We start from the raw sequence: 14,892 nt of genomic DNA on the forward strand, positions 1-14,892 counted from the left end.
GAATTAAATGTATACTTTTTATTTTTTTCACTTTTCCACAAAAACATTTGCAGATATATATTATGTGCTAAGATGGACAACCTTGGTCCTGGTGGCCTTTTGTTAAACCAGTGTTCGGGCATGGACTGGCCTGTAACCCACTTGGCGAGAGCTTCTCCTCACCCTCAAAGTGACATTGAATTCTGCTCTTTTCTCTTTGCCCCCCATAAGCATATAAAAGCAGCTCACTGTTACTTGGCTGATCACACTGTAACTCAGAGCCTCTAACTATCTCTCAGCCAATCAATAGCTTCACCATCCCAATTAAGCTTGTCCAGGTCAGGGCCAGGCCACAGTCAGTCCTTTACAACTTAAATGCCATGTTTAAATCCATTGTGTGTATTACAGTGGGACGAGCAGCCTGACCTTCAAGCTTTTAATGCCTCGTTTCAATAGTGCCGGACATTAATGCACTGAGAAAGAGCATGCAGTGGTCATTTTGTACAAGACGGTTAAAAACATCAAGAGATTTTAAATTGAAGGTTTAAACTGTGTGTGCTAATCATGATACTTTTTGCTTATTTATATTTGTGCATTTGGCATATGCTTTTATCCAAAGCAACTTGTGGCGCATTCTAGGCCTACACTTTATTAGTCTGGCATTATTGAAGTCCCTTATAATGGTCATATGGATCAACAGATCATAATAAATAACAGTATAATATATCTATAAGTAATAAATCCATAATAGGCTAAATGAAATGCATCTCAATGATTAATCTATCAATATATCAATCTATAATGAATTTGTAGTTTGCCCTAAATTACACACAATGAACAAAATCGACCTTTAAAAAAATAATCATGATTCCCGTGATTGTTTATTTAATAGTTTGTTGGTGAATTCACAGCGACCAAAAGCCATAGCCGCGCGATCCAACGGGTGTAGGCCTATACAATCCAAGAGTTAAAGGTTTAGAATACCTCCCCGCTCATTTTTCACTGTGTGGTGCTTTTCGATATTATACTCATGTCTTTTATCACAATTTCGACCAGACGAGAGAAACTCACAAGATATCAAAACAAAAATCTATATATAATACGTGGGCAATTACAGCGCGAAGTTAGCGGCGTCTGGTCATTGTCACCGCGCGGCGCGCTTTTCTCATCTCCCGGGGTCGTTAGACGATGATGGATGTAAACCTATAAAGTATCTAAACTGGACCTTTTAACAAACCATGAGCAATACTATCATTTCTTTAATAGAACCTGCTGACCGTGTCATTCCGTCCTGCCATTCGTCATTTTCCCGGTGAAATAATCAATAACTCCACGCTCTGAAATAAATAATCTAAAAGTCAGGGAACATTATATCTTCCCACCAGGCAGAGAGACACAAAGAGCCGAGATGAAGACTAATATGAAATATCTACACATAGCCGACATGGCACAAGCCCCAATAAAGGCACGCACCGAACACCGATTCTAATAGTCTATAGGTTTGTGTGTAGCTTCCATCAGGATAAAACTCGTTGTGTGAACCATTTGTGCGCTGTTAGCTATAACTACACTAAATGAAGTAAGCCTGCCGTTGACCCTCTAAATCTCATTATAGTTTTGTTAATAAAACATCTGTATATAACATCCGAAATATCTATAGCTATCTGTATCTCTATATTGCCTGAGTAACATCATTGACTAAACCCTGTCTAACACCTGATGGCGCTAGGGAACGACTTATTTGAACATAGATTTTGATGAAAATAATGCAATAAAAGTAAGCTACACATATATAGCCTACATTGTCTGTTTTACTGTTGCATGGAATATTTTACTTGTACGGTTCTAAACTTTATGTTATGTTTACTCAGCTTCTCACTTATTCTATAGAGCTAACCGACTCGCTGTCTTTGGAAAATGTTTTCACAATCCCACAATATGTTTTTTTTTCGACACACTAAGACTAATCCCTTTTACATTAAATGTAACATTTAGAAAAAACGTTTTCTGTTTTGTCACCACTTGAAACTAGCAAAATCTGGTCACGTTACCATGCAGCTTAATTTGAACAATAATCAATAGGCCATATCATAATCAAATGCGTCAGCAGTTCTGATTAAGTTGCAGCTCCCCTGCTAGCTACTTTTTAAAAGCGCTGATGATGATAGTAATAATAATAATAGGCTAATAATAATAATAATAATAATAATAATAATAATAATAATAATAATGCTAGGCTATTGTTAACATAATCACCGTTTTATTATGTCCAGGAGTAAATTACTCAGCCTATAGCCTATTGTCAAAGGGTTTAATTCATATTAGTAATTTTTACAGCTACATGTTTGGCTTTTATTGGTTTGCTGACTTGACTGGCAGTCTGTTTTGTAAGCATGCAGTAATTCTTTATGGCCCGTAGAGGACGCTCTCATCTCGTTCAATTAGCTTATGGCGTCCAATTCACTCTTGTTAATAATTATAGAAACAAAGTGATTATTAGGCTATTATCATTGTCGAAAGAAGACACCAACACGAATGTGTTTGAATAAAATGGACAAAGCTGGCAAACTTGAAAAACACTGATTTATTTAGTTGTGCATTTTTTTTTTTGCACTATTTTCTGTCTATCTATTTATTTGTTACGAAAGTGAGATCTGCTGTTTCCGAGCAAACTCAGCATTTAGTGGCACCAAAGTATGACTTCATGACCTATTGGTCATATTTATCTTTGCTAAGATTTGTTGTGCTTTATTTTGTGTTTTTTATTTTATTTTATATTATAGGCTAATAAACTGTGAAGTGATACTTAATTCTCCGATGAAAATGTAACAAATCTAAAGATCAAGCTTATAATTAGTTTCAATAGAAACGTATGTAAATATTTCCAAAGTAGCCTAATGTTAGAATAAATAAACATTTCAAAGAAAGACTGATTTGAACTCATCTTTTTGGATACTTAAAAGAGCGCGCAAGGTTAGTTAAAAATACGTTTGATTTTTAGCTATTCGTTAAAAATTCTGTAAGGAATTTATATGGAAACTGCGCTCGCAATGTAGCCTACTTTACCTGAAAACGAAATAGCTTTCCGTGTTGTTTACAGTATTATATAGCCTACAATCGGGTTGTATAATACAATATTAGCTATACTAAAATGTTGTAACATTTTGGAATAGCTAAATGTAGGCTACTTAAATAACTGCAAATTAGACTGTGTGAAAAAAAAGAAAATCTGGTTTCTTTCTTCATATTTATTAGTGCATTTCTATCTCTCTGGCCCTAACTGCAGTTTACACCTATGTTTATGCCCAAATAAATGCAGATAGATTGTATATAACATTTTATAGAGATGCACTAATAAAAAAAGCTAAGTTTAACTTAGCAATGCTCGTGGCCTAAACCACCTTTTCGCTATTGCCTTCAACGGCGCACCGCTTGAGCTAAATCCTTGTTCCTTTGTGTTAATGGTCCATCCTCATTTGCCACCTAATTGGACTATATAAGACCAATAACAGGAGAGAACTCTCAGCCCAGCAGCCAACGCGAAGAGTCTGGGAGGCCCCTCCTCTATCCCGACTCTCCACTTCCCATCTCTCCCTTCATCCCATTTGCTATTGTACGTGCCCAATCGCCGTATACTTTCTGCATTTAACTCGGGTGACATTTTTATTTCATCATTAGCATCTGGCGCCAGACGGACGCGGTGAGCATCATTTTCACCAAGGAACTCTCGGAAGATGATCAGCAAGATTAATATTGTTTATCTCGCCCCGCGTTATTGTCTTTCGTTTTAACGTCAGTGCTGACCGTAAACAACCGCTTTTAAGTTCCCATTACTGGAAGAGTTTACCAAGGACCTTCAAGCTGTTTAAAGATTTTTTTTTTTTTTTTTTTTTCAATTTTCAAAATATATTATAACCCCGAATTTCCAGCCAACATGCCCGAAACAACCCAGGATACATGTGCTTCGGCGAAAGACTCTCCGTTTTTCATTAAAAATCTTCTCAATTCTGACAGTAAGCCGTCAAAGCCTAAGCCTATTTTGGCTTCAACTAAAGCAGGACTTGATGGCAGCTTCTCGCTCTCTCAGGTTGGGGAAATAAACTTTCCTCGCTTTGAGTTACCGACCCAGCGCTTTGCGCTACCGGCTTACCTTGAGCGTGCCTCGGCGTGGTGGTACCCGTACACACTCAGTGCATCTGCGCATCTTCACAGAGCAGAAGGTAAGTTTTGATAACTCAGAACTGCTTGTTGGTATAGTGTGCATGGATTTGTTGTTTATTTGTGTAATAAATAATAGAGTGACTCTGCTGGCAAATGGTGCATACGTAGGCTTATGTTAATGAGAAGCAAGTCAGAGAAATGTTTCCTGACAGATAATAGCCTAAATAATATAATCATACATGTAGCAATTGTCATCAGCACTGTTTTCATTCTTTACATATGAAAGTGATGGTGGCTTTCATTTAAAACGCAATGTTTAAGTTTCAAAACACTGAGATTTGGACACTACGAATCACACTTGTTTGCACCTGTCATGTGGCTAAGTGACGCGACCTGTGAAACCTGATATGAAAATTTTTCTGAAAGAAATGCTAATATGAGCTCTCTTACTGTAGCAGCACAGAAAGCGAGAGATTCGTCACCGAACACAGGCACCGACCGAGACTCACCTGAGCTCGTGCTCAAATCAGACCCGGACGCCAAGGACGATGAAGACGACAACAAAAGTGGGGACGAGATTGTCCTCGAGGAGAGCGACATCGAAGATGGTAAAAAAGAAGGCGGCGTGGACGACTGGAAGAAGAACGACGACGGCGCGGACAAGAAACCTTGCCGGAAAAAGAAAACTCGCACGGTGTTTTCGCGGAGTCAGGTGTTCCAGCTGGAGTCCACCTTCGACATGAAACGCTACCTCAGCAGCTCGGAGCGCGCGGGCCTTGCTGCCTCCCTGCACCTCACAGAGACCCAAGTCAAAATCTGGTTTCAGAACCGCAGAAACAAATGGAAACGTCAGCTGGCCGCAGAGCTGGAGGCCGCCAACTTGAGCCACGCAGCAGCGCAAAGGATTGTGAGAGTACCCATCCTGTATCACGAGAACTCGTCCTCTGAGAGCTCCAACACTGCGGGCAACGTGCCCGTGAGCCAGCCGCTGCTCACTTTCCCTCATCCGGTTTACTACTCGCATCCTATCGTCACCTCCGTGCCCCTCCTCAGACCGGTTTGAGAGGACGACAGATGTCTTTTATATGTAACTTATGTAACTAAAACAATTTTACAGAGACTCGAAAAGAGGGAAAGAGAAAAAAGGCGGAAATGAAACCAAGAGACAAAGCTATTTTTGTTTAGAAAATAATTTAAAAAGAAAGAAAAGAAAATGTACAAAGACGCACTATCATGCATTTGAGCCCTACATTTTTGTTTTACAACTCACAAATATACCCATAAAAACTACACATGAATAAGGCGAATGTTTAGAGGCCTTTTTCTGATGTTGATGTTGGTTGGTGGTGAATTACAATGACTTCGTTAATTTACTGTCATTATTAATATTATTATTATCTATGAATATCACAAGTCAACTTGTTGACACGTCAAAGAAAAGAGTTTATACACCTGGATACGTTTCTAGCACCGGGGGGAAAAAAATCACACTGAACACGGATGTGCAATACTACTGTGTATGATCCATATATTTAGGCAACATATTCTTTTTGAATCTCTTATTTTGGACACATTTTCTTAACCAAACAGTTCTTAGGTTGAGAAGATAATTGCTGAAAACGATTTGGTGTCATTGGTCCCGCGTTCAATGGACAATCATAGGCTATATCTGACAGAAATTACAGTTAAACTGAAGACACGCAAACACGAATAATAAAAACTTTTACTTTTATCTATATTATTTACAGATGTATATGAACATGTACAGATATAACGAACCAAAATGAGGAAAGGTGTCATTTGTACAGTAATAGTTAAGTCTTTTTTACATTGTATTCTGTTGTGAAATAAACGGAGACTATTGAAGTCTACATGTCTTGATTGACGTTGTGGCACGACTGCTGTGTTGAAGCGAAAAACAGGGAGGTGTTTTTTTTTCACAATTTAGTAATGTTTTTTATATAAATATTGACATGCTGCATTACTAATACACTAGCAAGTACATGATTATCGGTAAATATTATAGGCTATATATGAGTTAAGAAATCATCATGGGAGTCAAAACTGACATAAGATTGCACAACCCTGTTAGTTATAGTGTGAGGAGGCTCAGTGTGTAGTGTATAATAGTTTCAAAATTAAATGAAAGTATTTCTATACATTTTAAAACAACGAAATATTTTTAAAGGGATGTAAATAAATTAATATGTAAATCTTTTATTAATTAAATCAATACTTAGGTTAATTAGTTTATTTGTGAATTAATAATGTATTTTGTCAGCGCGCCTTGCTAAACATTAAAAAAAATAATGTAAACAAAAAAAAACTCTATTAATGTTTGATTTACAGCATGTTTTATGAAATAAAAAAATATCATGAGCTAAACCAAGCTTGCAGCAGAACCGGAATTGTTTCACTTACGCCTCAACAAGCTGAAATACCCATTACCATCTCAATTACAAGCAGGTGCACCTTTAAATCTGGCGGACTCTACAAGCGATGTTTTGCAAAATCACGTTGTCAATAATACCGTATAATTATCGGTGAGAGCTGGCGGAATTGCATTAAGAGTTTCACCGCGCTTTGCGTGTGTGTGTGTGTGTGCGTGTGTGTGTGAGAGAGAGAGGGGGGGGGGGGGTAGTGGGGAGAGAAATACTGAAGACTAAAAACGAAACTCCTATGCATTGTTTTTTAAGTGTATGATAAAAAAAATAATTTATGCTGGTGCTGTAAAATGCGTGCACGCAAAAAAATTTAAAAATGGCCCATTTAGCTGTACAAACCTCAACCTGTTAATTTATTATTGACTTCAGTGGTAGAGGTTAGACAACAACAACATAATAATAATAATTATTATTATTATTTTTATTTATAGTATTTAATGTTATAGTTTTATAGGTATTTATTTATAATATAATATTATTTGTTTTTTTATTATTATTAATATTAATAAACTCCCCCGTCTAAAATGACTTTGAAACCTTAAACTATTGGATCAAAGGTTTCAGATTCAGAGCTTATAATTATTTTCAAATAGGCTAGGCTATATGTAAAGAAAAAAATGAATATGACATCGAGAGAACTGTCATAAACTGAACTTTAATATGGGCCAGTCAGGCTCATCGACAAGCATTGGTCTTCCTATTGCACTCTTCCTCTATAAAGTCGAAATCAACTCTCTGCGTTTGGGTCTGAGCACTCAGCCAAGAGCACATTCAAATACCGCCGCCTAATAATCATAACTCCTATATTGACGTATAATATAATGCAAGCTCAGCACGAGCCCATTACGGTGAATTAATAGATCGCAGAGGCATTATTGCCTGTCGAGTATTGATCGGATAACGTCTGTAAAATATTGTTTCAAATCAAGGGCATTGTTAACAGTTCTTTTTCCCCCTGTTGGCTTACTGATGACCTTGATTCACTGTCATAAACTGAAAAAAAATTTATAGCTATCACTCGATAATTTCCATTTGACCATGTCTTTATGCAAAGAAGGGAGGTGGGGATAGACAAATAAAATGTTCCCTCTGCGCATCAACACAGACAGTTAGAAGAAAGAGTTTGAATAAATAGTGCATATATAACCGGTATTTAAAGAACCCCTTCCCCATTTGTGTTCACAAGTCATTACTTTCTGTCTATGTGATTATTCCTATTTGCACAACAGTGTTTTTCTTTGTGAATTTGGCGGGGTTTGTTCGGGCTATTCAAACGGACGGAACGGCGATTTAACAATTTCGATAAAACACAATACGTTTAGTTAGCCGACCTCACATTTTTCGAGCGAAAAGGATAGGAGCTCTCTGCGTCATATGAGACTGACAAAATGGACTATCATCTGCCCTATTAAATTTATCTTTCGCTCGGTAGGGGAAAATGTTTTTCAGCGCTCTGCAAAGTAGGCTACATTTACCCACAATAGACGACGAGAACGCGAACTCAATCCCGTGTACAACGCTTGAGAGGGAGCGGGCCTATCTTTGCTTATTACTTTCTCGAAATGTTTTGGTGTTATTCAGGAAAAAGGATATCTTCCCCACCTTTCCCATTTGCCTTTGTGATTGAAAGCGAGCATCAGATTTTCATCAAAGTTCTATTAAGTGAAACATAGGTTGCGGGGCAGCCTCTGATTGAAACAGTTTAAATTTTAATTGTGTTTTTAATTTGACATATAGTTGCGGAGAGGAATGACACCACAACGCCGAGGGGCGGTCGATTCGCTTAATTTCTCCCTCAGGGATTGATGAGTATATCAGAGCAGTAGATTGGAAACCCATTAAGACTCAATGGTTAGGTTGTTAATTGGATCTTGATGAATAGAAGCCCTTGGTTGAACTATACTGATCCAATCTTCTTGACTTTCTGTTTTCCAATAAATTACCCAATTCATTTCCCAGCCGTAGATTACATAAATTGTACACCTCCAGGGCTTGAGATTCCCGCCTGCTCGCTCGCTCTCTCTCTCTCTCTCTCTCTCTCTCTCTCTCTCTCTCTCTCTCTCTCTCTCTCTCTCTGCAAAACCATTTGAGAAAAAATAAAAGACCAGCCTCAGAATCTTGAATGAAAATCGAAACATAATCAGCGTTTATACTTAGAAAATTTATTGATATCATTTTCTCTGGTAATTTCCTTATCTTAAAGTTGGACATGCCATATATCATAATACACACGTGGAAAGGGCCCTTTGTTTAATATTTATCGAAGCTTGATTTGCAGATCAAAGGCGCCCATGACTTCATCCGTCTTTCTAGTGGAAAGCTTTTTTGCCAGAGCTCGATGTGTATATGTTCGGTCATTACTGTCTGGCGCATGCACTGACAGCACGTGCACAAACGCCTGCTCTGGCGGATTTGAAAGATCTTTAGCTTTGTGAACGCCTGACAGATTGTCCCATAATCGCTGGGTGTTCATCACGGTAAACCTGTCTAGGTTTTTGCGAAACACAGACAGCACTGTTCAGTGGGCTGTCATAGTTGAAACACAACTTCTCGGATTTTTGTATACAATACTGTATTACGCACATGTTAAAAAAATGCTCTTGTTCATAACTATTTAAACAGCTTTCAGTATTTTTTTTTTGTTTGATAATAGCCTACCACTCCCTTCTCAACCAACACGTAGAATACAATACTGTGATGGGGCCTACATTTCTGGTGTATTGTTTTTGTTTAATATGTCTAAACGGCCTTTAAGCCATCCAGCCTCGGCTGACAGGCGCAGCGTATAAAACCGGCTCTTTAACGATCATTGCGGATTTCACGCCTTATGTGAATGCGCCATAAATCGTTGGGCCGCTGTGAACTAGACCCTCATATTTTACGCACTAAATGGCTATATGTGGGCATATGGCCCCTCACAATAGGTCTCTTTAACAACCGTTCCAAACAGAGTTGCAGATTGTGACAGTTCAACCACATCGTTTCCATCATCGCGTACATATATAGTGCACGTGTCCTACTTCCAGAGCTTTGCTAAGACCAAACAAAACCCCTATGATATGTTTTTGTAGCCACAGGTTCTCTGTAAACATTTCAGATCATTGAAAATATGTAGCTAATTCTTGCTGAGTAGGCTACATAGCATAGGCCTATGCCTATAGGCTACAAAAATAAATGATAATATTTTTTTTTATTTTAACCTAATTCAAAATAAAATGGTCAGATTCGATTTTTATACTTTTATGGCCCAGTTAGTCTGTGGTTGGGAGACCCATGTGTGCAGGGTATTATTCCCGACCTTTGAAATGTGTAGTCGGGATCGCTCAACCCTGGCTCCCTCAGCTCCATTAGGTGTCCGCGCGCTGTCACCACGACAAAGCCAGAGCATTTGTTAAGTGTCGCCAGCCTTTAGAAAACGCTAACGAGAGCTAATGTGGCAGAGCCACAGCTGCCCTCGAGACACGAGTCAGGGGTGGGGCGCGCGCACACCCCCCAATCAATTAGTCAATCAATTAAACAGGGTCCTGCCCGCTCTAGCCGGCCCGCAGAGGCAGTAGATTAGCCCACCATAATGATCAAATTAATTCTTAAACGGAGATAATGGACGTGGAATGAGTTTATTATTTTCAAGAAAAATGAGATAGGATCCATTATTAGTTCCTAGACTGTGTTGGATTATTTGACCAATTTGCCATTTATAGCACACGACTAGTGGAATTTAAAACGACTCTTTAATAAGATATATGATTTTGAACTAAACCATGTATTCAGACGACTTGTGATTATGAGATTGCTTTATTGTTGGTTATTGATGTGCGCGTGAACTTGAGAACTCTATGCGTGTACTTGAGATGCCTAGAACTATTCGTGAACAAAGAGCACCTCTGTGGATCAGCAGCATGGTCGTTTGTGCAGTATTACAGTCTACTGTCAAATCTGTTTAAAAAGTGCTTCTGGATCAGCCTGGATCTCTCAATTTGAACGTCTTTTGAACCAGAGAAAAACTTATGGATTTACATTTTTAATTATTTTTCAGAGGCCTGTTTCAAGGGCGTCCAATACAAGTCTGAACATCAATAAATGAATATAAAATTAAGCTCGTTATCCTGTAAACAGAAAAATATTATGTCGATATAAGGGTGCAGGAAATTACTGAAATAAGAAACAATAATAATCACAATTTATCAAAGTGGAAAACCAGAGGCACGCACATGACAATGAATAATTATCCATCACGTAGTTCACAGAAAGCTATTAAATGTTGTTTGTAATTTCTCGTTACAGTAATATTCTGCAGGCAAACGTCCGTCAAGTAGGCTAGTTAAGCTGTGGGGGGAAAAGACAAAATAATGTTGACCATACAGCTAAACGGTTACATGGACATTGTTAAGCTTTTTTGGGTACAGAAAAATGGCATACATTGTTAACAATAATGTTAATATATCAGTTTGAGCCATTAATATTAACATATGTTCATTACTGCAAAATGTAGGCTATACTGATAGCACAGGTGGTACAATGCAAGGACATATGAGGAATTTGTGTTAATCAAAATTAGCAGATAAAACACAAACGACAATAAAATAATTCAATGCGACATTAATTAAATAACCTTTAACTATTAAACTAAATAAGATAAAATGCTAAATAAAACACTTATGTTCTTCACTGATAACAAGCAAATTAACTGGTTTATTATAAAAATATGATGATTTGCCAAGGGAATTCTGAGAATGCACATTTCCCCACATTATAAGGTGCTTTTTACATTTTAAAGCATTAAAACAAGTTTGAATATAAAAATTTAAAAATTCCCTATTGTGTATAATATTTTACAGTAAAATTACATATTGTCTATAAATTGTTTACCATATGGTAAAATAACTAACGTTTATTTACGGCCAAAAGCAGGTTTGGACTGTTGCATTTTACATTCTTGGCTTGTACTGCTGCATTTTACATTCTTCTCCCCTTTAAAATCACAGACATTTTTTTTTCTTTTCTTTTTGCAGTATAGAAAATGTATTGCAGCAAGTTCTCCATCGAGCGCTCCATTGAGGAACTCAACTATTATAAAATTTGAAATTTCCGGGCGCGCTTTGAGCGCGTGATTGGCCAGCGCCGGTCTTACCTACATGCAAATGAGGGCACGTTCCACCCGCCTTGAGACCAGAGCGCGTGGAAGTGGAGAGGAATGCATTCGAACACTTTTGAGCCCACGAAAAACAAGTTTTTTTTAACGTCCCATCAGCTCTAACGAACCATTTTTAGATTTTAAGAAAAACACTCTCTATGTTTAGCGGAACCTATTGCTGCGTTGACATTTTATCATTTTTAGACCATTTTTGAACTGTTATGAGGCGAGAATGAATAATTCGGAGGACAGCGGAAGCAAGTGCTCGCCTGCCCCCATTTCAAGCTTCACGATCCAGTCCATTCTGGGCACCTCCAACGAGGGAGTCCGGTCAGCTGGAAAGGACAGTCCCAAATCGCAGCCGAGGAAGCGGACGTTGTCCGTGTCGTCAGAGGACGACTGCAGCGCCGGAGAAGACTCGGGCGACTGTTACTGCTCTGAGTCCGGTGTACCAGAGCCCTGCAACCCGCACCAGCCTCTGAACTTCTCCTGCCTCGGTAAGTGCCATTTTATTGTTATAGACACTCGTTACCAACATGCTCAAAATAAATATATTTGTGGTGATGTTTAGTAAGGAAGTGACTTATATAAAACGTCTCACTTCAAAATCATTAAGTTTAAAACACGAATGGTTTTTGTCACCATGGTGACTGTCTTGTAATGTTTTCCCAATTGCCAGCACTGAATAAAACTCCAGTCGTGTTTTATCCGACATATTATCGCGCCTCAGTGAACAGGGGAAAGGTCAAATAATTAACCGAATTTAATCGAGTCTGCTAATTGATTATGCCGGCTTTCAGAGGCAACGCTGCATTCCGTCAATTGAGCGTTAAATGTAACACGATTTAATTAATATCGTGCACCAGTGCTAGTCATATTGTATTGTTTATTTAACAGGGCACTTGTAACCTTTCAACAGTCGATCAAACAGTCAGAGTTCAAATTTAATGAACTCTTGTGTAAAGTATCGAGTAATGGCGATGTTTAGCCTAACAGGAAAAAAAACACCGAGCGGATATGATGATGGGCGAATATTCAAAGCACTTTTTTGTGTCACATTTCATATTAATATTGAATTGACTAAAGTAGACACATTAGTCATGCATATTGTTCCCACTGAAGCGCGAAAGCTTTATTTCAATGGCTGTTATTCTTCAAGCACAATTTGATAAGACGATAGTTTTGTGTTGCATTTGTTGCAGGTGCCACAAAGGGACTTCTACCTGTGCAGGATGGGATCGACCGCCGGCCGCATTTGACACCATCCATACTACCGGATTACAAAGAGGAGCAGGAGCGAGCGTGTAGCCAAATGTCTCCCGTTTCTGAAGAGAGACAACGTGACGGTCCGGACAAACAGAGCAGTTCCGCCAAGAAGAAGACGCGCACGGTTTTCTCTCGGAGTCAGGTTTATCAGCTCGAATCCACATTCGACATGAAACGCTATTTGAGCAGCTCCGAGAGAGCCTGTCTCGCCTCCAGCCTGCAGTTAACGGAGACACAAGTGAAAACGTGGTTTCAGAACCGGCGGAACAAATGGAAACGGCAGCTCTCTGCGGAACTGGAAGCTGCGAACATGGCGCACGCATCGGCGCAGACTTTGGTTGGGATGCCCCTCGTTTTCAGAGAAAATTCGTTGCTCCGGGTGCCGGTTCCGAGGTCCATCGCTTTTCCAACCCCACTGTATTACCCTGGAAGTAATTTACCGGCTTTACCATTATACAATCTTTACAATAAGATTGAATATTAACTTTTACGCACAACGAAAATTCTTTGCTAAAGGATGACTATTACACTATTACACACTAAAACGTACAAATACACATTTAACTATGTTTGACAAAATTCATGTCTATTTATACCTCTTTATTTGGTGAAAAAGTATATTTCTTAATATGCAGCAATTAAACGAGTCTATGTGTAAAACACAAAAGCAACACGGTTCTGTACATGTCCTAAATACACCATGTGTATAATGATTATTTTGTACTTTTATTTACATTTCTGTCCCCCGATTAACCAGTTTTACACATTATGAGTGAAAACGTTGAAATAAAAGTGTAATCATTCGATTCCTGTCTCTAAAATGAAAACATCTGAGATTAGCAAAGAACACTCCTTAATAACAACAACAATAATAATATTACTGTTTTATTCATTATATTATATTTAATATTTATTGAAAGAGATGTCCATAGGCTACACAGTTAATTACCAGCTTATACACGGCAATGCCTCATTTTCTTAATATTTTGAATCGCAGAAGGCCTACAGGCCTATGAATTTTAGTGAATGAATCTTTAGTGGTTAAGTGTGTGTGTGTGTGTGTGTGTGTGTGTGTGTAGGCTATATATATATATATATATATATAGGTTAATGGTAGCATATGTGACTGCGCTCTCTCTTTTTCGTGTGCTTATCAGCTCAAGACAAACATTTGTGTTACAGTGACACTGGGTCATGTAAAGTGTCCCCAGTTGATGCTTTCGCAATTAGGGATAATTACATGTTGCTTGTCACACGAACACGCATTCAAACATTCTCGGAGACAAGCGGAACGTCAAAAGCGCAGCGGGGCCTCAGAGAAGCCGCAGTCAAGAATGACAGTGCTCGCGGTGCAATCTGATAAGACTCACCCGCTGTCAAATTACAAAGGGTGTAGTGGTGTCATGTTGTACTGATTCCATGTTCTCTATACCGGCCACGGAGAAAGTTCATTATCAACACACACAAGTACTTTTTCCGCCATGATGACAACATGTTTGAAGGCCATCTCAAAATGTTATTTTTAATCGATTGAAGATTAAACAGCGCAATTTGTTTAAAGGACTCCAAAAATGTGATGATGTTGCGCACTAATCGTGAAATATTAACAATATATTTTAAATCAAATTCTAGATACATTTTCAATTAAACAATGAATACCATAATTCATTCTTCATTGTTGGCAGATATGGTAATACATATCATTTTTCTTTTATATTTGTATTATTAAATGTGTATAGTGCTTTATATTTCGTTGGTTAGCCTATATATTGGATATTTTATTGTTATCATCAAATTTCTTTTCTATTTCTTTTTCTTCACCCTAAAATGGCAAATCACAACAACAAAAAAACACCTGAAACATCAGTGACTTCCCTAAAGGCAGGATGAAGAGAAGCTCCTAGCTTG

General features: G+C 38.2%; 2 protein-coding genes across 2 annotated transcripts; both read left to right on the forward strand.

Annotated features, from left to right (window-relative positions):
• The first annotated feature begins 3,571 nt into the window (after nucleotides 1-3,571).
• On the forward strand, nucleotides 3,572-6,022 carry hmx3a (H6 family homeobox 3a). The gene is made up of 2 exons (XM_079832715.1): nucleotides 3,572-4,199; nucleotides 4,596-6,022. The coding sequence occupies exons 1-2, from the start codon at nucleotides 3,914-3,916 to the stop codon at nucleotides 5,201-5,203; spliced, it is 894 nt and encodes a 297-aa protein (XP_079688841.1). The 5' UTR covers nucleotides 3,572-3,913; the 3' UTR covers nucleotides 5,204-6,022.
• Nucleotides 6,023-11,755: 5,733 nt separating this feature from the next.
• Nucleotides 11,756-13,789, forward strand: hmx2 (H6 family homeobox 2). The gene is made up of 2 exons (XM_079832898.1): nucleotides 11,756-12,215; nucleotides 12,921-13,789. The coding sequence occupies exons 1-2, from the start codon at nucleotides 11,951-11,953 to the stop codon at nucleotides 13,466-13,468; spliced, it is 813 nt and encodes a 270-aa protein (XP_079689024.1). The 5' UTR covers nucleotides 11,756-11,950; the 3' UTR covers nucleotides 13,469-13,789.
• The last annotated feature ends 1,103 nt before the right edge of the window (nucleotides 13,790-14,892 follow it).

Source organism: Gobio gobio, assembly GCF_949357685.1.
Source record: "Gobio gobio genome assembly, chromosome: 13".
Taxonomy (NCBI): domain Eukaryota; kingdom Metazoa; phylum Chordata; class Actinopteri; order Cypriniformes; family Gobionidae; genus Gobio; species Gobio gobio.